Here is a 25180-nt window from a genome sequence, read left to right as displayed (position 1 = left end):
ATGTTGTAGACTTGCTTCCCAGAGCCACTGTGTTTGATTGCAGGCGTTTCATTACCCTGCTAGGTAACAATGTCAGTGTGCGTCCAGTGAAGCGTTGATGTTCTGTCCCGTGTGTTATTTATGCCTTGGTTTGCTGGGGTGGTTGGCATCACTTCCATCGACAAAACTCCATCAACAAACACATTGAATTTGACCCGATGTACAAACCACTGTAAAACAGAACTGGAAGTAATGCCAACCACCCCAGCAAACTGAGGCATATAAATAACAAACGGGACAGAACACCAACGCTTCACTGGAGGCGCACTGACAATGTTGCCTAGCAGGGTGACAAAACGTTTGCAACCAATCCCACCAGCTCGGCGAGCAAGTCCACAACCTCATCCACAATCTGAGCTACAAATCTTCTCAAAAAATGTTAGTGATGTTTGTTAAGAGATAAATATTGAGCAGCACACAATGGAAGACTTCCTTAGCTCTTAAAATGGTGCCTTGGGAGTGTTTGCCTCCAACTGAAAGGGCAGACAGGGCCTTGGTTTAACATCTCAACTGAAAGATAACACCTCCATTAGTACAGATCTCCTTCTGTATCTATACTGGAAAGTTTGGCTGCCAAACTTCAAGCTGCAGTTTGATAGAACGTTTCTGAATGTGGAATACATAATGCTAACCAAAGATTTTTGGAACATGTGTTTTCAGTGAGGAAATGCTTGTAGAACTTTCTTTTGGTGAGTTTAAGAAGATTAATGACTTTGTGTTTAATCATTGTATATTTAGCCTGATCTGAGAGTTCCTTTGATTTGCTTGTCTTATTGAAAGAGAAGTCCCTGGCTCTAATAAGATCCAGCAGTTCAGCTGTAATCCAGGATTTATGCATGGAGCCACATCTAACAGTTTGAGGCTGAAATTGTTTGTCATTACCGACATGGAATCAGCTGAGAAGCAACTGTGGACAATATCTGTAGAACAAGAGATCAGGAAGCTGCAGGGAGAATCAGAAAAAGTTTCATTTACCTTGCCACATGTAGCCTGGGAGCATATCCAAAGAAAAAGGCAGAGAAATCAAACCAGAAAGACTGGAGAAATTGGATTTAAGCTAGAAATTGTGAGACTGGGGTTAGATTTATCAGGAAAGATTGAATGAGGGAAGTTGGGCAGGAAGTGATTGATTAAACCTTTGCTGGTTTACACTTAGATGGACATAGTTAATGTTGGAAGCAATTCATAAACTGTCAATCATCAACACAAATCCATTTGAGCTGACATTGAAAGCAAGGAATGATTTGGTTTGTATATTAACTTGACTGAAAACAATGAGTTTCAGTCAACAACATTTTCAGTCAACAACAATGAAAACAATGAACTCTTGTCGTACACGCCCATTGAAAGGACAGATCAACCATCATCAGATATCAGATATATATACTCCTTTGAGTTATGAAAATCATTCACTGCCGTCCTACAAAAGGTCATCACTAAACCCAAGAACATAAATCTGAAGATGAATTTATCTAAATTAACTGTTGGTTAACAGGATTTAGCTCTAGTAACAAACAAGCCAAACCATCAGCACTGGCAATGAATTCTGATTGATATTTTGAAACCAGATCAACCTGAATTAGATTCTAGATCAACTTGAAAGGATTCAGATTGGAAAATATATGACGTTTGAATGTTTACGTATGGTCATTGCGAGCGTACAGCTGCATGATGCTGCAGATGGGATACTATAGTGAAGGATAAACTTGAGAAAATGAGGCCCTTACCAATGGACCTGAGAGTGTTACTAGAGATCTGAGATTGTTTAAGTAACTAAATTATGAAAAGCTTTATTAGGTAGATAGGGAAAGATTATTTACTCTGTTTGGGGAACCAATGCCAATGATCACCTAAGGAAGTGAGAAAAAAGGCAAGAATCATTTTTGAACAGGGTTACTGTGTGTAATATTTTCCCTCAGACAATAAGATAGGGATGATTGCAGGTTCTAAGGGAAATGTGCATTAATATTTGAAGGAGATGAAAATACTGTAAGAAGAGAATACAGCAAAAAGGAACAGTTCCTCATTTCTGCTTGTAAAGAACTGGCACAAACATAATGGTCTCCCCTGCAACGTAAACACCGATGAGTCCTACAGATGGCGCACATGAGAAGACTGAGACAAGTTGCCTGTTTCTGACCATTTCATGTTGACCTCTTGACCACACTGTGTCATGCACTTGTCTCTCTCTAAGCTTCGTGAGTTCATAGCTCATCTGGAGGGGAATAACTGCAAAATATTGGTGATGTGTGACATCTATTTCAGTGACCTTTATTTCCTGAGTCAAGAACAGAGGTATGAGACATTAACCTTTTGCATTTGCATCACTATTCAGTTAGATGAATGGCTAATCTGTATCTTAACTCCATCTGACCACACTGAATCTGTACCAGTTGCTTTTGCCCAACAAAAAAATTATCAATGACAATTTTGGAAATTTTTAATTGCCCTAGAACCTGAATTGTTTTTATGGGGCAGAGGTTTTGATTTACACTGCCCTTTGTGTGAAGAATGTGCTCCTTGATTTCATCATCAATGGACCAGTCCAAATTTCAAGGTTACACCTCCTTGATCTGGATGGCTCCATTGGAGGAAATTGTTTCCGTCTACTTATCTTACCTAAATCTATAATCATATTAAACAGTGCAATTCCATCATTCCTTAATCTTCTATAGGCCCTAGAGACTAATCAATGAAATTAGTCAAAAAGCTTTGTCTATCAGCCAGGCCTTCGCATGGTCATCTGTTTCCAGTTCAATGATTTTCCTGGCACTGTGTGAGTGGCCTATTTCAGAGATCCAGTTTCACAGAGCAGTCATGGCTTTTAAAAGGCAGGACTGTTTGCAAATCTTTAAAGAATGAACTTGTGTCCAAAGTGGTTTTCTTTTTAAAATATCAAAGTCAGTTTTGCTTGATGTGAACCAGTCATAGATTCATTGAGTCATACAGCACGGAAACAGACCTTTCAGTCCTACCAGTTCATTCCAACCATAATCCCAAACTAAACCTGTCCCACCTGCCTGTGCTTATCCCTTATGTCTCCAAACATTTCTTCTTCAGATACTTACCCATATGTCTTTAAAATGTTGTACCTGCATCAACCATTTCCGCTGGAGGTTCATTCCACATACAAATGACTCCCTGTGATTAAAAATTGTCCCTCAAATCTTTTTCAAATCTTTCTCCTCTCACCTTAAAAATAATCCCCAACCCTCGGGAAAAGACACCTGGCATTCACCTTCTCTATACCCCTATGATTTTATGAACCTCTATAAGGTCATCATTCAACCTCCTACGTTCCAGTGAAAAAAGTCCCAACCTTTCCAGCGTCTCATTATTGATGTTGGTAAGGCTTTCATTTAGCTCCTATTAACAGCCAGGTAATCATCGGAGGGCAGTTAATACGCTTTGTCTTGCTTCAGGTCCAGCCATAAATTGAGCAAAGGATCCCAACCTGATCCAACTCCTTGAGGGTTAGAAGGTCTGAGTTCAAGTTCCACATACTCCAGGGATGTATTAGAACATATCTGAAAGGGTTGACTAAAATATCTATGATGTGAAGCTTATGGGAAAAAATATCCACCTCCTTGTGGTAATCTATGAATGCTATTCATTGTCTAGTTCTGTCCCCTCTCTTACTTTTCTAATGTCTGATAAATACACCCTCTTTAAGTCATAGAAATGCTGTAGAATTTCTAATTTTCCTCCAATATGTATGGATATCTAATGACAAGCATTGACCTTGATTAATGCAAAGAAACAAAGGATGGGATTTTATGGCCTTCCCCAACAACCCCACCCTGACAGCTGACTGTTGGGTAGGTAATAAAAGCACATTTGCCTGCCAATTGCTCAGCTGACTCAAAAGGTATATTTTTGCAGCAGTAAGGGAAGCACAAGGTGGCCTGATCATCCATGGGCCAATTGGGGCCCTTAAGTAGCAAATGTCTGGCGACTTTAGGTCTTCTTTTTACTACCCTTCAGCCCTTCAAATCTGCTATATCGTTCAGTTCAGTGCTGGATCTTTTATATAACCTTTACATGCATACCTGGTTATGCTCCATATCCTATCAGGTGCTTTTGTGACAACAATCTACCAATGTCAGTCTAGAAAACTTCCAGCAGCTCAGCATCTTTTGGGAGAGTGTTCCAGACCCTTGCTAATCTTTACATGAGAAAATGCTTTCTAAGCTTGATCCTAAATAGCCCATCTCTAATTCAGAGTATGTACAACCTGGTTTGGAATTCCCAAAGAGGAGGAAATAGTTCTTCTGTAAGGTAAGGGAATGTTGCCATAGTCCAAGGAAACCATAGGGCTGCCCTATCTCATTAGCAAGAGACAACTGGTGGTGAGGCTCAGGCGAGGAGCAACGTTGAGAAGGCAGAATCTTCACAGTGATCTCAGACAATCCAGGAATCAAACTTAGCTTCAGCCAAGTGAGCTAACCAACACTTTAGCAGTTTCCCTGTCTCTGCCCTATTGAATCCATTCATTATTTTAAACAATCGTGGATGATTTCACTGTGAATTTTCTAAACTCAACTATTGACCATTTTTGGGGAGTTGGATCAGCTTGAAGTCAGGTCCCCTTACTTGTATTTTTTTTCCCGTAATGGTTTCTAAAAGGACTAGTCTTGTTGGACCAATAGAGAAATTGGGTAAACCTCGGGCCAGCAGGGAATGGTATTATTTTCTCAAGGTCCTTCCGCATCACCTACTCAACCTAATGCATGTATAACTGAATCACTTCCTGTCATACACCAGCAGCTGATGCTAGTCGATCATTGGAACCATGCTGAACAAAATGAGGAAACATCTGGCCTATGTCTGGCTCCACGTCGCCAAGAACAATAAAGCTAATGCATTTTTTTTCTCCCTTTCTTTATGCTTACATGATTCATTTCAATGGGATAGGTAGTTCAAAACAGTTTACAAATAACCAACTCTCATCTTTGTTTGAAATGAGAAATTGCCTATTGCCTTAAAGAAAGGGATCAACATCAGCCGTGCATATCAGGCCTTTTGAATCCTACTGTCCATTGTAAGTGCATCAGCACAGATCAAAAGGGACATATATTCAATGTTCCAGTATCTTTTGCAAAAATAGGTAAAAATGAGGATAAAAGCCAGAAAAACTCAGACTCATAGAGTTGTACAACATGGAAACAGACCCTTCAGTCCAACTCATCAATGCTGACCAGATATCCTAAATAAATCTAGTCCTATTTGCCAACATTTATCCCATATCCCTATAAACATTTTCTATTCATATACTCATCTGGATGCCTTTTAAATGTTGTAAATGTACCAGCCTCCATCACCTCCTCTGGCAGCTCATGCCATACACACACCACGTTCTGCGTGAAAATGTTGCCCCTTAGATCCCTTTTAAATCTTTCCCCTCTCACTTTCAACTATGCTCTCTAGTTTTGGACTCTCCCACCCTTGGGAAAATACCTTGGCTATTTGCATTATCCATGCCCTTCATGATTTTATAAATCTCTATAAGATCACCGCTCAACCTCCGACGCTCCAGGGAAAATAAACCCAGCCTATTCAGCTTGTGCCTATAGCTCAAACCCTTCAACCCTGGCAACATCTTTGTAAATCTTTTCTGAACTCTTTCTAGTTTCATAACATCCATCCTGCAGGAGAGAGACCAGAATTGCACGCAATTCTCCAAAAGTGGCTGAACCAACGTCCTGTACAGCGGCAACATGACCTCCGAACTCCTATACTCGATGCACTGACCAATGAAGGCAAGCATACCAAATGCCTTCTTCACTACCCTGTCTACCTGCGACTATATGTTCAAGGAACTATGAACCTGCACTCTGAGGTCTCTTTGTTCAGCAACACTCCCCAGGACCTTACCATTAAGTGTAGATGTCCTGGCCTGATTTGCCTTTCCAAATGCAGCACCTCACATTTATTTAAATTCAACTCTATCTGTCACTTCCCAGCCCATTGGACCATCTGATCAAGGTCGCCTTGTACTCTAAGGTAACCTTCTTTGCTGTCCAATTTGGTATCATCTATAAACTTAATAACCATACCTCTTATGTTCAGATCCTTATCATTTATATAAATGACGAAAATCAGTGGACCCAACACCGATCCCACTGTTAGTCACAGGTATTTGAAAAGCAACCCTCCACCACCAACCTCTGTCTTTTACCTTCGAACCAGTTTTGTTTGCAGCTGGACTGAGTTTTTCATTACCTCATGACGTCCCAAAATGCTTTATAGCCAAAGGAGTATTGCCATCAATATGTAAGCTCTTTTGTCATGTAAAAAAAGGCCAAACACCCACAAACATTGTCCAAGACACTGCAAAGAGCTTTCCAGGCTTTTCAAAGCTGTTCAATGGGATCTTCTTCCTCCAATTGGAAAGGAAAACATTAAATACAAAAGACAGCAACTTAGGCTTTCCTCTGTATAGCACTGAGGATGTCAGTCTAGACATTGGAATCAAATCTCTGGACTGGGACTTGAACTTGCAAACTTCTGATGAAGACGTGAAAGGCCTACAGTGAGATATGGCTGCCACTGTTCTGATATCACTAAAATGCACTTATTTCTACTAAATAAGCTAATTGGTGAGGTGCGGCTTTCTCTAAAATAGTACTACTTGGTATTAGTTGTTGTATCTCTGAATTGGTCACTCATGATCTGTAGGTGTGGCTATGGATGTGGAGTGAGGGAACAGGTTTTCAATCTGATGTCTCTACTTTTTTATTGTACTTAGTTCCTTAGGTAAAGTTCTTGCGGCTAAAGGGATCAAAGATTATGGGGTGAAAGCAGGAATAAGATATTGAGTAGGATGATCAGCCATGATTGAATGTTGGGGCAGGCTCAAAGGACTACTCCTGTTCCTATATTCTATATATCAATGTTTATGTTTCGTTTGAAAGAACAAGCCTCAGATCATGTGTTTTTCTTGATCTGGTCAGTACTCTCAATTTGACAAGTTAATACTGATTAGTTGGAGTTAGGCTTCCCAATATTTACCATATCATTACAATGCGTTGCAGCAAAGTTAGGAAAGATGTTGTTAAGCTTGAAAGAGTTCAGATCACATTTACATGGATGTTGCCAGAGTTAGAGGGTTTGAGCTATAGGGAGAGGCTGAATAGGCTGGGGCTATTTTCCCTGGAGCGTCAAAGGTTGAGGGGTGACCTGATAGAAGTTTGTAAAATCATGAGGAGTGTGGATAGGGTGAATAGTCAAGGTCTTTACCCCCAAGGTAACGGAATCGTAAACTTGAGGTCATAGGTTTAAGGTGCAAGCAGGAAGATTTAAAAGGGACCTAAGGGACAACTTTTTCACACAGAGGGTGGTGCGTGTATGGAATGAACTGCCAGAGGAAGTGGTGGAGGCTGATACAATTACAACATTTAAAAGGCATCTGGATGGGTGCATGAATAGGAAGGGTTTAGAGGGATTTGAGCCAAATGTTGGCAAATGGAACTAGATTAATTTAGGATACCTGGTCAGCATGGACCATTTGGACCAATGGGTCTGTTTCTATGCTGTATGTCCCTATGACTTTACGAGAAGGGAGGCACAGAGCCTGACTTTATATATCACTGACACATAACTGGGGCTTAGACTTTGTGCTTGTTGCCTATCCCTATTCAAATTCTGCACTTACGTGAATATAGGAGGCAATATGTGTGTCCCAAGCATAATATCAGTGTTCCAGTCTGACTGTGTGATATGCTAATGAAACAAGAAGTGAAGCAATCTCATATGATCTCCCTCTCACTCTCTTTTGCCATAATAAGATGTGCCTTAAATAAAGTTAATATTTTCCTTACCTCAGCAGCCTCTGTTAAATACTCTTTAATAGCAAATGGGACTGAAAATATTGAACCAGTCACACCAACACAGGGGTAGAGGGCAAGTATATTTCAATTTGTAATCCTGATTGCTAATCAGTGAAATCCATCATAAACTGAGCAGATTAAATCAACCACTTCAACTATTTCAGGCTTCCATAAAGTTGAAAAAAAAGCAAAACATTAGGGCGCAGTTGAATAGTAAAGTTATTTTGTTGGTTTGAAAGGATACATACTTCTGTCTCTTTGACGAATTTCCTTCCAAGTTCTACCAATGGCAGCTGACACATTTATATCTGAGTTTTGTTACTTTCTACACACGAAAATATTGTTTCCACATAAAATTTAAAGCAATTCATCACAACATCCCTGAAAATGGGTATGTTGCCAAATTCCCCATATCCTCCCTCCCCCGCAATGCCACGTTCAAATTGATGTGCAATTGACACATTGGAAATTATTTTGTAAAACAATTAACAATGCTTTCTTCCTCTGGAATTTCCCAAAGGAACATCTAAATTGACAAGACAGTTACCAGTTAATGTGACAAAAAAAGGGAACAGATATAATTAATGCACAATCCTGGCACAGAAACACTGTCAGCGTGTATTGTGAAAGATCTCCCATCTCTCCACCAACCACTAACACACACCCCACTCCCCTATTTGCAATTTAATTAAATAGATTTAATTAATTTATTGATAATAATTTAATTTAAATAGATCCATTTGCATATTCCTGAAATGCAACCCAAGTAGACAACAACTGCAGTTAGATACCACCTTCAACATAAGAAAAATCTCAGAACATTTCATGGAAGAGTAAGCAGACTAATAGTGGTTACTAAAATGGCTACTTAAACAGGTAATTTTTAAGTCTGGCTATAAAGACAGAGAGAAAGTTCCAAAGGTTAGGGTCGAGAATCCCTAAGGTATTGATACAATTGTAGGGAGGAAAAAACGAATGTAGAATGCACAGAATTGTAAATGGGAAAATATAAAGAGTGAACTTTGAGGGGGGAAACCCTCCATTATTTAGGCTCTAAACTTTTCAATATCTAAACCCCTAAAGCACTCTTCCTCACTCTCTTCCTTTAAATGCTCCTTAAAACATATTGGAGGTGAAATTGTGCGCACCATTGATGAAATACGGGCTTGTTGTGAGTCAGCAGCCAGATTTACACAGCTCCTGATTATCTCTCCATCAGAGTTCACAATGATACTACATACTCTTGTTAGAAGCTCAGGGCCTGATTTCTGCCAGCCTGTCAGAGCCTCTCAGCTGTGATGAAAATGATGGAAGGCATATTAAGTCCTAAGTCCCCTCCCCAACCCCAGTATTTCCCATTTTTGTAGAGTGTGGGGTTAGGAAGGAGCCACAGTTCATGCCTGAACAGTTTATGGAAGCAGCTAGCCTTATAAATAATGGACTGCTTCCCCTCAAACCAGATTGGTAACACATCCTGTCCAGAACCTGGAGTATGGAATTAGAACAGGTCTGTTCTTAGCCTAACCTTTGGAGAGATAAGAAACCCTTGTGGATATGTTGTAAGACAATTTATGGATGGAATGAGGAATCCTTTGTTAGTGAGGGTCTGGTGCCCTCTGGGAGGGGATGTCAGGTATATTTTGGCAGGGGTATCAAATGATGACCTAGCTATCGACATCCACATCTCTCGAGCAAATTTTAAAAGTCAGAACTTTGCAGCCAGCTTCTTTGTTCTCAAATGAATTATTGATTGTCAGCTAATTTTTTCCTCATTTACAGGATTTTTACAGCTCAAATAACAGAAGTTTTCGATGCAAATAGAAGAAACAATTGTCCACAATGCCTGATATTTTTTTCAAACGAAAGCAAAATACCACGGATGCTGGAAATCCAAAACAAGCACGGAGAAAATGGGAGACACTGAGCTGTTCTGGCAATATCTGTGGAGAGAGAAAAACTGGACTTCTGAAGACGAATCCCACTGGGGTCCACATGTTAACTCTGTTTCTCTCTTCACAAATGCTGCCAGACCTCCTGAGTTTCTCCAGCATTCTCGTTGTTTGATCCCTATGAGCTTTCACCTGAGTTCTTGTAACCATGTCTTGGAGACTAATCTTCAATTCCTGGAGAATTGGTGACACTGCTGCTGGTGGTGATTTGATGGCACTCGCTAGAACGTATGTGTGTGTTTGTGTGCATGTGCACAAACATATCAACAGCCACTCACTGAAGGTAGACCTTGACATGGATCTGGTTCCAGGGGCAAGCGACCTGAACGTTGCCCCTGAAACCAGAACTTCAAGTCGAGCAATTACTTACCAGCACCTTTGCACGTGTTTCTATACAAATTATTATCCAATGTCCTCTTGAATGCCTCAGTTGAACCTGCCTCCATCGCACTTCTAAGCCTAGTGATATTATCACTGGACTGTTAATCCAGAGACACCCCACAATGTTCTGGGGAACTGGGTTCAGATCCTGCCATGGCAAATAGTGGAATGTGAATTCAGTAATAAATCTGGAATTAAGAATCAGAGGTATTATGTATCACAGATTTAAAATTAACAACTGATCCAGCCTCCATAGCCATTTGTGAGAGTTCCAAATACCTATCACCCTTTGTGTGCAGAAGTGCTTCCTAACATCTCTCCTGAACTGTCTGGCCCTAATTTTCAGACTATGCCCCCTAGTCCTAGAATCCACAACAATTGGAAATAGTTTATCTTTATCTACCTTGTCTTTTCCTGTTAATATCTTGTTAAGAGTGAAAACAATCCTAACCTTTCAGCCTGTCTCAATTTTCACTATGAGATCAGTTAACGTTTTTTTAAAAGATAAACCCACAAATTTTAACAAGAAAAAAGCAGCATGTAAATGACAAGCACGTGACTGTTCGCACCATCTCTGTTTTGGATATGCGATGATTGCTATCAAGTTTGTCTCTTGCAATTTTCAATCTAAATTAATCTATCGAGAAATTGTGGGAGCAACAGTTCAGTATCTGACGTGAAACAATTCCAGGCAAATCAAACGCCAATTGACCCTGGGAATGTGGTGCCCAAATTGCGTGACTTAAAAGCAGTTCACAGCAGGGAATGACTGGAGGCCATTATAATTATTCTTGAGTTACTATGGAAACAATTTCTCCAGGGGCCGCCATGCCAATAATTTTTTTTTCCCCTTTTTCAAAGAAAGGCCTAATAAGAGAAATGTTGTTTGGAACAGTTTTTCTTTAATATGTCCTGACCTTGATGGAACAACTTTGAAGTTCTGGCTAGCTGGCTCATGTCCTGCTTCAAGAGAGAGAGAAAAATGGCAAGACATATTTTCTGCAGGAAATCCCATCTGTATCCATGTTGTTCTCAGAGAAATTTATTTTTCTTCATTTCTCAGATACTTTTATTTCATATTGACACTATACAAATCCAAGCAGGTACCACTCCTTCTAATATTAAAGTACAGGAATTCGGTGTTTCCTTTGGAAAGGGTGCTAGGTACTTTTCCTGCAGAAACACGAAAGAGCTTGCATTTATGTAGCAGTTTTCACAGTTTAAGAACAAGGGGTCTCCCTTTTAAAATGGAAATGAGAAGAATTTTTTTGTGCGTTCTGGCAAAAAATGGCATCTCAATGTCTCTTCGTTTGACACTAACAGATTCATCCCTTATCACAAATAATTGTCAGATTCCTAGATTCTCCCATAATCTTCAGGAATTAACAATTAATTATCTAGACACTTTTGTAAACAGCCTAAGGGTAAATTCAAAAGTTTTAAAAATATTGATTTTTCTTGAAATATTTTACTTATTAATTACAAACAAATATTTGAAAACAAAGTACAGCACATCTGCAATTCCCCTTTATCTATGTTTACTCTTTATTCATTCACGGGATGAGGGCATCACTGGCTAGGCAGCATTTATTGCCCATCCCTAATTGCCCAGAGGGCAATTAAGAGTTAACCACATTGCTGTGGGTCTGAAGTCACATTTTGGCCAGACCAGGTAGAGATGGCAGTTTCCTTCCCTAAAGGACATTAGTGAACCAGGTGGATTTTTTCCAACAATCGACAATGGATTCACGGTCGCATTAGATTCTTAATTCAAGATATTTATTGAATTAAAATTGCACCATCTGCCATGGCAAGAATTAAACCCGGGTCCCCAGGACACTACTTGGGTGTCTGGGTCCAGCGATAATACCACTAGGCCGTTGCCTCCCCTTTCTTCCTTGTTACCTCCTCAAATAATGCAAATAAATAAATTAAAACATGATTTCCCTTTCACAAAACCTTACCTACCTTACGATTTTCTAAGTTCCCAGCTATAAGCTCCCTAAAGATGGATCTTTGCATTGTACCCAAACAAATGTTAGGTTAACCTTTATTATGGGGTCATGAATTAATCCTGTCCCATTGCACAGTATAAGGTCCAGTATAGCATGCTCTCTTGTTGATTCCAGAATTTGCTATTCTAAGAAACTGTTTCAAAAACATGCTTATAACTGATCATTCAGGCTATCTTTATTGATATACTTTGTGGCCTTCTATATTCATCTGTGTAACATATACCACAGAGAAGTGAGTTCTTGTTGAGACAGATGTCTTGAAGTTTATTTAAAATACTGTTTTATTTACATAGCTAACATTTTGCAGACTTACACACACAATCTGGGATCTGTGTTTACTAATGTCACTGTACATTACACATAAATACATGACTGATTGATGACATTACATTGACTTCTTTACACAATAGTGTGAGTGCAATGCAGATACCTTTATACCAGAACATCATGATATCATGTAACTGTCTTAAAGGTACAGGCCTGCCCGGTCTCGAAACTACGCTACAATACAATATCCTTCCTTTTACATTTAAAGGATGAGAATGTTTTTCCAATAAAATGTACAAGGACACCTTGGTGAGCAGGCATAACCAGATCTAATCCTTATGCAGCTTCCATAACTTGGTGTACCTTCGCTCTGTGGTGTGCTGTCTCTCATTGTGGAAAGCTGTACAACATTTATCATACATGTGAGGCTGTTGTCTGGCATGGTATCCTCAGTCATCACCCTGTGTGATCTGCGGTTGATAATCAGTTTGGAAATATTGTTTATTTCTTCACAGGACTTGATCATTGCACATCACAACTTCGTATGACCTAGGCTGGATACAATGGCATTGTCTCTTTCCATTAAGCCATGCGTTTGTATGGAAGTCTCTGAATCCAGCATCTGCAGTTCTTACTATCTCTCAACCCTCGTAAACTTTGTTTTTGTTTAGTTTGAGATAGCTGTCTGCTTGCTTATTCATCGTGCCTTTATTAAATTATCTCCTTTCTTTCCAATGATGCATTGTGCACATGTGGTTGAGTGGTGACTGTATTGGATGAAGAATAATGCATATCTTTTTCCAAACATGAGAACTGCTGGTGGAAGTAAACCATCACCATGAGGAGCAGCACATACTTTTAGCATTGTTATCTAAAAATCTTTGCAAGTCGCTTTACATTTGATGATCAAGGATTTTACAGTATATAAAGTGCACTCTGTGAGACCATTAAACTGAGGGGAGTGAGGAAAAGTTGTAATATATTGAACACTCATTTCCTGCACATGTTGAGGAAAGGTGCGCACATGTGCTGCAGACCAATGACGGACACAATTTGTTGAGGTGCACCAAATGTACTGAATAAGGTGGCAAATGTGTCAACAATCATTACTTTGGTGGTATCTTTCATTTATTGTACTGAAGGAAATTTGGTGAAATGATATTCAGTTACCAGAATATAATTGTGTCCTTGGACATGGAAAACATAATGAAAAATCTTGCACCACAGCTCAGGAGGAATCACATATGGAAGAAGAGGTTGATTTGTTGAGGTTGATAGAATGACATTGATCATAGAATGCTGACAGTGTGGAAGCAGGTCATTCAGCCCATCGAGTCTACACTGACCCTCTGAAGAGCATCCCACCCAGACCCACCTTTCTACCTTATCCCTGTAACCCTGCATTACCCATGGCTAACCCACCTAGCCTGCACATCCCTGGACACTATGGGCAATTTAGTATGGCCAATCCACCTAACCTGCGCATCTCTTGATTATTTGACTGACGTTTTTACTTATGCTGGGCCAATATACGGAGTCATATGCTAATATCTTGGCTTTATCTACACCAATACGACCTATATTTATATGTTCTAACATGTCTTGATTGTAGAGGGTGTGGAATTAATGACTTGCTTGCCTTTGAAGATGACATTCAGGGAGAGTCTGAGTTCATCTCTGCATGATCAGAAAGAAAATACCAACTCAGGTCACCTGCTAATGATGAGGTTTTTCAGCTGTTACAGCTGAGCATCATCTGATATAGCTTGTGGAATGCATGGCCAAAATGTACGAAATCAATGTTAAGACCATTTTCCAGTTCAGACTCATCATTATCCACTTGTAGGTCTAAAGAGATTCCTTTGTTCTTTTTGGAGTTTGGAAGTTGGCCAAGAACATCAGAGATGGCCATTTGAGAACTCAACTTGTATGAAGCGCTTGTTGACTAGGTACTTATCAAACTGTGGCAAATCAAAAACTAGGGCGAGAGACTCCCTTTTGATATTGGAAGGGTTAGACTGAACAGTTGTAAAGACCTGACAGCCAAAGGCAATATGCTTGTTTTGTTCCCATGTCAGATGTGCTCCAAGGTCTTTCTGGTTGGCATCTACTTACAATGTGCTAAGTTTGGATGGATTATAATATTGAAGTACAAACTTGCTGGGTGGAAGAGGATTTTTGAGAGATTAAAAATATGCTGGTGATCTTCTTGCCATATGTATAATGTAATTTGCAGAGACAATCTCAAAGATAAAATACCTTGATCGCAAAATTCAGCAGCAAGCTAACTCAGTGGTTAGCATTGCTGCTTGCAACACCAAGGACCTGGATTCAATACCGACCTCAAGCAACTGTCTGTGTGGAGTTTGCACATTCTCTCCATGTCTGTGTGGCTTTCCTCCAGATGCTCCAGCTTCCTCCTACAGTCCAAAGATGTGCAGGTTAGGTGGATTGGCCATGCTAAATTGCCCCATAGTGTCTAGGGATGTGGAGGTTAGGAAGATTAGCCATGGTAAATGTGGGGTATGATGCCATTCAGAGGGTTGGTGAAGAATCTTTTTGCACTGTAAAGAGTCTATTGTTTAAAAAAAATGAAAAATCTTTTGTAAATCATCTTTGTCTTGTGGTGTAGACATCTTCTGTCCATCTTCTAATTTCACAGGATCAGGCCTAATATTGGTTAATGGATGGATTGTACCAAATAAATTGATTTTATTGTCATATTTTTCTGCCATTTGTTACTGTTTCTTTCTTGCTATTAAAAGGGGAAGGAGGGTGGTGTCATGCATATATTTAGTTCTTCCCAAAACTGCAATGTCATCTGCAATACAGAGACAACCTGGTAGATTCATCCTATCTACATGTTGTTTAAAATTACCCATGATTGCCACACCCATCTCACAAGCTCAGGTTACTTCTTTCTGTATGCCTTGTGCTACAGCATTGTTACTGTTAGGGGACCTATAAACCATACTTACAAGTGACTTCTTATCTTTACTACTTGTGATCTCTACCCAAACTGATTCTATATTCTGATCTCCAGAAATACAGTCACCTCACTTTATTATACCAATGCAACCTTAATTAACAGAGCCACCTCTCTATATTTTGCTAGCTTTCAGTCCTTCCTCAATGTCATGACCCTTGAATATTCAGGTCCCAGAGTTGCCATCTTGTAAACAAGTTGACTTGTGATATTTTGTAGACAGTACCTCATTTTGCTCATCATAACTGTTATCATACTAATTGTTACATGATGAATCACCAAGACGTTGTGTGCAACTAGAGGCCTATAAAGATGTCAAACTTCGAATCACAATTTGCTGAAATGTTTAATGAGAGTTATGGCTCTACCCAGAGGCAAAAAAGGGTAATTGCATTTACTTGTTTAATGTGACTTAGGAATATGTCAAGAAAGGTCAAACATTTTAAAAGGATTAAGCTGTAAACCATATTTGACATTACATTCCAAATTCATTTATGAAGAGAAAAAGGGTGTGGAAGAGAGTCCAGTCAAAATCCAGCTGACTTGTGATTAGTAAACTAAAATTAATATGAGCCTTGATGAAGATAAATAGATGGGATATAATGGTTCTAATGGATATAATGGTTCATATAAGGGTTAATACTAGCCCTTTAACAAGATATGGTAATGAAATACAACCCTGGCCACAGTGGTGCACCTGTGTGGCTGTTATGTTAAACTTGTATGGAATCTTAGTTAGACCACACATGGAGTAATCTACACAGTTTTAGTCTCTACCTTATGTAAGTGATGGAGAAGCCTGGGGAAGATGCAAAAACATTTTGAAGAATAATACCAGAACTGAGAGTTTGTGGAGAAGTTTTCACAGGCTGAGGGTCTTTTCTCTAGTAAAGTGAAGACTAAGGGGAGCTACCTGATGGAATTATTTAAGATTATGACATGGTTTGATAGATGGATGTAAAACAAATTAGTTCATTTGTAGGGCAGGTTAAAACTAAAACATAAGTACAAGGTTTTCACAAATAAATCAAAGAGAGAATTCAGGAACATCTTTTGTTTTATTCCAAAGGGTGATTATAATGTGGAACCCCTTACCACAGGCAGTAAGAAAGGCTAGTAACATAGATATATTTAAGGGAGGCTGGATAAACACATGAGGGAGGAAAAGATTGAACATGAAGAGGAGGGGGAGGAAATTCATGTAGAATACGAGTCCTAGCATTGACCTGTTGGGCCGAATGCTCTGGTGCTGTATTGGACATTGTATGTAATTTCGTGGAATTAAAGCTAAGCATATATTTTGTGAACCTATTCAGAAATGGTCTGTCATGACATTTAGTAAGATCAGGACATTTTAAACATTGGTCATTTTAGTGAGATGTGTGAGAATTTCAGTCTTCACATTCTCTAATTATATTCCTGATTCATTCTTCCCTTAAAATATGACTTTCAGGCATGTGGTTTGAATTTGAATTCATACCAGTGTGTAAAAAAAAAGACACCAAATTTAGACGCCTTGTTCTAGAAACATGGCTCTAGGCCAAGCTGCTAGTAATTTACTATTAAACTATGCAAAAAATAATTATCTCTGATTCACATTAGGGTGTGTGCTAGGGTCAGAGTTTGATTAAGGAATGATTCCTCCCAACACAGGTCTATGTTGATTTTACATAAATTATTACAAAATATATCACACTATTGAAATATCTGTGTGTGCCTTATCAGCCTTTGTTTCTATGAATCATGTACAGGTAATGGTAGCTGGGACTAAAATAAGTTTTGTAAGTGTTGCAATTTTGTTAATTTGTTCCTGATAGAAATTTCCTGGCCACTGATGTGGATTATGTGTTATTTCATGCTTAGATGTTCATGGTCCATAGGGTAGAAGATTTGCTAAAGGAGAGGTTTTAGTATCATTTAATGTAATACACTGTTAAGGATTGATTTTAAACATAAAGGTATCAGTAACCTTTTATATAGGAGGCTGGTTACTGGGAAACCAAACAAGATTCGTTTGAATAGATGCTGCCAACTGGTTACCAACCTGGACGTTGTCAGTCTGGTGGTAAAGAAATAACTTGCATTTACGTAGCATTTTTCATGGCTCAAGACATTTTAAAGTGCTTTACTATTAATGTAGATCAATTTTAAGGGTGATCATTCTGTTCGTTGGGAAATATAGCATCCAATTTGTGCACAGCAAGATCCCACTAATAGTAACAGAGTTTTAACCAAGTCATTTCTTTCATTGATGTCTGTTGTGGTATAAATGTTGGCCTGAAAGCTGGAGAATTTTGTACCTCTTCTTCGAAATAATGATCCTTGCCTCCACCTGAGAGAACAGACAAGTTCGAAGTTTAATATTTCAGTCATACGGCATAATCTATATCAGTGCAGTCCTCTCAAGAGTACAATATGGAAATGCCAGCCTAGAAATTACTGTTCTAGTGGAACTTGAACCTACAACCTTCTGACTCAGGGCCAGAGTACTGTCACTGAGTCATAGCTGATGTGATCATTTGCCATTGAGAATATTCTACTTTGTGTAACATTGTAAACACATTTTATGGTATACAGCTTGGGCCTATAGCCAATGCGTTTTCCTCAGCTTCTGATAAATGCCCTTACCAGCACTGGCTATGAGACTATAATTTAGGGTGTAGGGAAAGGCAGTGCTATTATCTAACTCACCAGTAAACATTCTTTCTGTTATCTAACAACATGTCACAGTGCCTTGGTTAAACTATCTAACAACACTTTCATCATGTGGAACGTAGGCCAGCATTAGGCCATTGGCTGTTTGAGCCTGTTCTGCAATTCAGTGAGGTCACATCTCCTCTCAAACCTAATTCCATATGCCCCACTTTTTCCCAATATCCCTTCATATATTTTGTTAACAAAAATCAATGAAACTCAGTTTTAAAATTATCAATTGATCTACCATCAATTGTCATTTGCAGAAGAGAGTTCCAAACCTATACTACTTCTTGTGTGATGAAACGTTTCCTAATTTTACTCCAGGTCTGGTTTTGATTTTTAGACTCTGCTACTTCAGACTATACCCTAGACCTCTTTCTAGTGAAAATAAATAGCCCTTTCTTTCTAAAAGCAGAATACTGCAAATGGTGGCATGGTGGCTCAGTGGTTAGCACAGTTGTCTCACAGCACCAGGGGATTCAGGTTCAATTCCAGCCTTGAACAACTGTCATGGTGGAGTTTGCACATTCTCCCTGTGTCTGCGTGGATTTCCGTTGGGTGCTCTGGTTTCCTCTCACAGTCCAAAGATTTACAAGTTAGGTGGATTGGCCATGCTAAATTAAACATAGTGTTCTGGGATGTGTAGGTTAGGTGTGTTAGCCATGGGAAATGCAGGGATGTGGAGGCTCTGAGTGGGATACTCTTTGGAGGATCGGAGTGGACTTGTTGGGCCGAATGGCCTGTTTCCACACTGTAGGGATTCTATGGAAAAGAAGCTGGAAATCCGGAATAAGAAAAATGCTGGAAATGCTCAGCAGGTCAGGCAGTATCTGTGGAAAGAGAACCAGAGTTAATGTTTCAGATCAAGGAGCTTTATTCCTAGCTGAGAAAAGTTAGGCATGAAATGGATTTTAAGCAAGGGCTGCATGGGGTGAAGACACAGGGAGGTCTGTGTTAGAGTGGATAACAGGACAGACTGAATGACACAAGATTTAGTCTTATAGGGTCAAGGGCAATTGTGATGGAGCAAGACAATAAACAAATAAACAAAAGATGTTCCTGGAGCACATGTAATGCTGTCTGAAAGCAAAAATAAGATGAAAGAATGAAAAATCTAACATACACAGAAAAGGACACAAAATGGATTTGCAGTCTGCCAATATTGAACTCAATGTTCGAACAGAATGGAGGAGTTTTGCAAAGTGGTCATTCAATTTAGATTTTGCCTCCCTAGCTACAGTAAACCACATTGTGAGCAGCAAATACAGTAGACTAGATTGAAAAGTAAATTATTGCTTCATCTGGAAGGATTATTTAAGGTCTTGGACAATGACAAGAGACATGCAGTAGGATAAGTTCTCTTGTGCTTGCCTAGAAATGAATTGAGGTGTTGGGAATGATTGAAGGGTGGACCAAGGTATCATAGAGGGAATGGTCCTTTCGGAATGTGTACAGGGGAGGGGAAGATGTATTTATTGGTGATATCACCCTGGAAATAGCAGACAGGCCACCGAATATGGAGACTGATGAGGTGGAAGGTGAGAGCAAAGGGAACCCTATCATCATTGTGGGAGGTAGACAAAGGGTCAAGAGAAGAAATGTAGGAAATGAGGCATACACAGTCAGTTGTCAGCTATTGGAATTATTAGTTAACAGAAATGGGATTGTATCTCTGTAGCACTGGTGTAGAAGGTTGCATAGTCAAAACAGGTTTGATGGAGATTGAGGAAAAACGAGAATGGAATAGAATTCTTACAGGATGTAGGTTGTAAAGTTAGGGTCTTGAGTTAACTGTGGGAGTCATTGGACTGATAATGGGTATTATCTATTTCTTTATTCATTCATTCATGAGATATTGGGGTCTCTGGCTGAGCCAGCATTTATTACCCATCCCGAACTGTCTGGAAAATATTGTGATAAGCTGTGTGCTTGAACCGTTACAGTCCTTAATGTTTAGGGACACCGTCAGTGCTGTCAGAAAGGGGATTTGAGGAGTTTGATACAACAACGGTGAAGGAACAGTGAAATAGTTCCAAGTCAGGATGGTGAGTGGCTTGGGGAACAACTTGTAGCTACTGATGTTCCTACCCACCTGGTGCCCTTATTCTTCTAAGTGATAAAAGTCATGGGTTTGGAAGGTGCTATCAGAGAAGCCTTGATGAGTTGCTCTGGTACATCTTGTAGATGCCTGGCTTTATACCTAATGTATCTCTTGTTCATCAGTAGACTGGTTGTCAATGCTTGACTGAATCCCCATTTGAGCTGTAGGCCCAGAACCACTTTGTGGTTGAATATCCCTGTCCCCACTGAAATGGATAGCCAAGCTGGGGGAAAAAGAGGTTTATCACTTACTAAACTCCAGAGGAATACCCTGAAAACAGACCTGGACTGGACTCCTAGTCTCACACCACAATGGAGTAGGATGCAGGCAGATCTATGAGGAATATCAATCCCAAAATTTCCAAAGGCACATCTGACGCCCCTACACACAATGGCTTTGTTGCTCCATCATTTTAACCTATGTTTGAACATATATTTCCCTCAAGCCATGCAAGTTACTGGCCAATTTATAGCCTTGCTCAAAATCAGGGGAGAAACCTGCAATACAAGAAACCCAAAGTGCTTTATTTTTAAGAAATCACCCCAAACCTCTTTGATGCATCTGTGCAACAACAGCTTATATGTGCATTGAACTTTTAATATAATAACCATGCCTAGTTGCTGCATGTCAATGTAATTGAACAATAAATTGACACTGAGCCAAAGAAAGAAACCCTCGATCAGGTGACCTAATTCTTGTCAAAGAATTAGATTTTAAAGAGTGTCATAAAGAAATGGAGAGGTTTAGGAAAGAAGTTCCAGATCTTAGGACCTATGCAGTTGAAGGCCCAGTCATTCACAAAGCTTTCAATATCAAGCTGAACTACTTTGATTTTTCCTTTTTTTCAGGCACTGGATGGGTTTGTACTTCTAGTGAGTGCTGATGGAATGATATTTTATGCATCTCCTACAATCATCGACTATCTGGGATTTCATCAGGTAGGGAGATACTCTTCTGGAACATTCTAATGCATTTTTGCAAGCGATATCTTCTTCTGTGTTGATTTTCAAACCTGTGAGCTTTCCATTCCTTGGGTTTCTTACCTCAGGGTCATGGCACATGGGCCTAGGGCCGAAGACATCTCCACAGGGGCACAGGAAAGTTCTAAAAGGTTATCCTCCCAAGCTGCTGCCTTTCCAGTTGTCCCAGAAAGAGCATGGGCAGTCCACAATTCAAGCTGTGTTCACTCCCACAAGATAAGAGACATCTACAGAGCTTGGAACTGGGAAAATAAAACAAAGCAAAAAATAAGTTCCTTCTAAAAGAAGTTTCTCATTTTGAAAACCATACCATAAAATATACTTATTAGCAATGTTGAAGCCTATGGAATTGAACAGGTTGTGGCTATGCAGATACAAAATTGGCTAAGACTCAGGGAACAATGCTGAATGACTAATTTTCAGACTGGAGAGGACTATACTGTATCCATGATAGTGGGCTGAATGGCATCATTCTGCAGTCTAACATTTCTTACTCTTGAGATTTATGGGAAGGAGGGAAATTTCAGCAAGGCCGTGAATGCAGATGACCTGCTCAATTTAACTGCAGGATCTCCTTATCATTTTACTCTTCCATCTCCTGGCTGACCACTGGCCAGATTTTCAGGCTAGATAGCTACTGAACAGGACCAGTATCAGGAGGCTACATACACACACCCTTGTAGACCATCCATGACAATCAGGAGGGGATAGAGATCTGCGGGCCAGTGCTTGACTGGGGTCAGAGTGTGTGGATTTCATAACAGACTGGAAGGTAGAGGCCACTGATTGCATCAGCAGCTAGTTAGAGATTGTGATCGGAAGAAGGGAAAGCTGAAAGCTTCTTTGAGAGGCATACTTGCCAAGAGTGCCATTAAAATTAATTAGCCTTCTCAGCCTGTAACCTCTGCCTTCTTATCACTACCGGTTATCCTGAATCCTAGGAAATCTGGCTAGCATCTGTTAAATGTAAAACAGGTATAAATTACATGGTGTTAATACAGTGTTCCATCTCGCCAAGCTTAGTCACTTACATGGCACACTTTCCATCGCCAATATTTTCTCTGACCTCCCCCCCGGCACTGTGCAGGCTGTTTGCTGGACTGAAGGGTCTCCTTAAGGTTGCTACCTATCTGCACGTTTGCATATTTAAAGAAACTGTTTCTTGTTTGGACCTTTCACAGCTTTACCAAATGCTGCACTCATCAGGAAATGGGTGATATTAAGGTCATAAAATTCTAAGTAAATAGCATAAATTAGATGCAGTTAGACAAATTTACTTCAGTTCTACATTTCATTGTGAAATTTTAATTAGATTTTCATGTGACATGAGCAAGAGACAGCATAGTCACCTAGGTACCCTATAGGTCAGAACAGGTAGATGTTAGAGATCTCTAAAGGACTTACAAGGATGTTGCCATGGTTGGAGGGTTTGAGCTATAGGGGGACGCAGAATAGGCTTGGGCTATTTTCCCTGGAGTGTCGAAGACTGAGGGGTGACTTATAGAAGTCTAAAAAATCATGAGGGGCATGGATAGGGTAAATAGCCAAAGTCTTTACCTGAGGGTAGGGGAGTCCAAAACTAGACAGCGTAGGTTTCAGGTGAGAGGGGAGAAGATTTAAAAGGGACCTGAGGGGCAACATTTTCATACAGAGAGGGTGCGTGTATGAAATGTGCTGCCAGAGGAAGTGGTGGAGGCTGGTACAATCACAGCATTTAAAAGGCATCTGGATGGGTATATGAATTGGAAGGCTTTAGAGGGATATTGGCCAAATGCTGGCAAATGGGACTAGATTAATTTAGGACATCTGGTCAGCATGTACGAGTTGGGCTGAAGGGTCTGTTTCTGTGCTCTACATCTCTATGACTCTACGACTCTATGACATGAATTAACTATTTGACCTTCAATGATGGTGGCTTTTTTAATGCTATTTCCTCATGAACTTCCAGGTGTTTTGAAAAGAGTTTCATGGTGGCTATGATGGAATAATGAACTCTCAATATTCAGTTTGTTAGGATGCTATTTTAACAGGTAGATTACCGTATCATTTTCCTGTTGTCATATAATCTGTACTTGATAACAGTAACTAAACTTCAAACTGCTTCATTGGCTGCAAAGTGCTTTGTGGTATCACAAACTTTTTTTCTAATCCATTCATGGGATGTGGGGTCACTGGAAAGTCCAAAGCTTATTCCCTTTACCTATTTGTCCATGAGAAAGTGGAGGTGAGCCACCTGTTGCAGTCCATGTGGTGAAAGTGTTCTTTGGTCCAGCGAAGATATTATTTCCAAGGATTTCCTTCTCCTTTTAGAAGATAGAGGCAGTGGGTTAGGCAGGTGCAGTTGAAGAAGCCTTGGTGAGTTGCTGCAGTCTATGATATAGATGGTGGTGGACAGTCCTGAGATTTAATGTGGTGGTTGGGATACTTATCAAACAGACTGCTTTGTCCTGCATGCTGTCAAGGTCCTTGAGTGTCATTGGAGCCACATTCATCCAGGCAAGTGAAGAATATTCAGTCACACTCCTGGCTTGTGCCTTGTGGATCGTAGGAAAACTTTGGTGTTCAGTATGTGAGCCACTTGCCACAGAACACCCAGCCTCTGACCTGCTTTTACTGTCATAATATCTACATGTCTGGTCCAGTTAAGGTTCTGATCAAAGACGATCAGAATATTGATGAATGTGGATTCAGTGATGGTCATGGTGTTGAGTCTCAAGCGGATGTGGTTAGACTTTCTCTTGTTGGAGATTATCATTGCCACTTATGTGACTTGAGTATTGATTGTCACTTATCAGCCCCAGCCTGGATGTTGTCCAAGTTTTGATAATTGTGAGGATGGATTGTGCCCATTGTTTAAGGAGGCTGTAATGGAATTGAACATAAACGAAGATCCCTACATCTGATTTATGATGGATGATGTCTTGATATCTTGCTGTTAAGGGCAGTCACTCTCACCTCACTATTGAAATTCAGCTCTCTCATTCATGTTTACGCCAAGCTTCCAACATGATCTGGGACCTCAGCAGAACCCAAACTGCGCATGGTGAAACTGCAAATCCTTCCTTTCTTAAGACCTCACCTTTACTTGTCTCCTGAAGGTTCTTCAAAAGTTCTTTTTCTCTTCCCCCACAAGGTCAAAGGAGTGAAAAATGTCAGATCATGTGACCTTTGAGACTCCTCCCTTCAAATCTAAAGTCCCTGCCATACCACCGTGATGCACCTACCTTACCCTTTACCCAGACTTTGTTCTGCTTGCCTCAAGTATTTTAAAGATCTTCCATGCATCATTGTGCAGCCAAGAAAAAGATTCCCCTGATAGTTACATATTCGTAACAAAAGCCGTCTTCAAACATTGTAACACCAAATATCTCTTTGGTCTAGTGCTGAAAGAACTATATATTCTCGAAGGAACCTTTGGCAGATCTCACAACGATGAAATTAATTCCTCCATACAGCAATTCTTTTTGCAGCAATCTGAGCTACTTCATACCGGGAGGCCTACAGTATAAATGCAGTTGAGTAAAATAATACTCTGAATTGACCTTTGCATTTATTTATTTGTCAATAAAAATTGATGGAGGCTGTTTAAACTGAGGTTTAATTTTTAACTGTAAATTTTGTTTGACCTGATCTGTCAGATATCCTTCGTATTAGCATTAAACAGCATTGATAAACAGCTGTGTTTACTGCACTGTTGAAGGTGTGCCAACATCATTATCGGACATGCCAAATTTTGGATAAAACATTAAATCGAGGCATTTTATTCCCTCTTAGGCAGACATGAATTATTCCAATGCACTATTTTAAGAAGCGTATTGGAGTTCTTTGTGACATTGCCATCAATATTTATCCTACAACCAACATCAGTGAAAGCAGGTTATTTGATCAGTATTCAAGTGCCTTCATAGAGCCTCACTCATGCAAATTTGCTCCGAT

At 39.8% G+C, this 25180-nt stretch overlaps 1 protein-coding gene across 1 annotated transcript in view; it reads left to right on the top strand.

Annotated features, from left to right (window-relative positions):
- The first annotated feature begins 17178 nt into the window (after window positions 1-17178).
- The window catches only part of LOC109913504 (aryl hydrocarbon receptor repressor-like), a 28367-nt gene continuing 20365 nt past the window's right edge, over window positions 17179-25180 (top strand). Inside the window, exons 1-2 of the mRNA XM_048611867.1 lie at window positions 17179-17247; window positions 21113-21202. Of these exons, the coding sequence (XP_048467824.1) occupies window positions 17203-17247; window positions 21113-21202 (135 nt within the window). The 5' untranslated portion in view covers window positions 17179-17202. The remainder of the gene's footprint in view (window positions 17248-21112; window positions 21203-25180) is intronic.

The sequence above is a fragment of the Rhincodon typus genome, chromosome 2, assembly GCF_021869965.1.
Source record: "Rhincodon typus isolate 14 chromosome 2, sRhiTyp1.1, whole genome shotgun sequence".
NCBI classification, from domain to species: domain Eukaryota; kingdom Metazoa; phylum Chordata; class Chondrichthyes; order Orectolobiformes; family Rhincodontidae; genus Rhincodon; species Rhincodon typus.
Note: the sequence above shows the minus strand (reverse complement) of the source record. Positions and strands in the feature narration are given on the sequence as shown.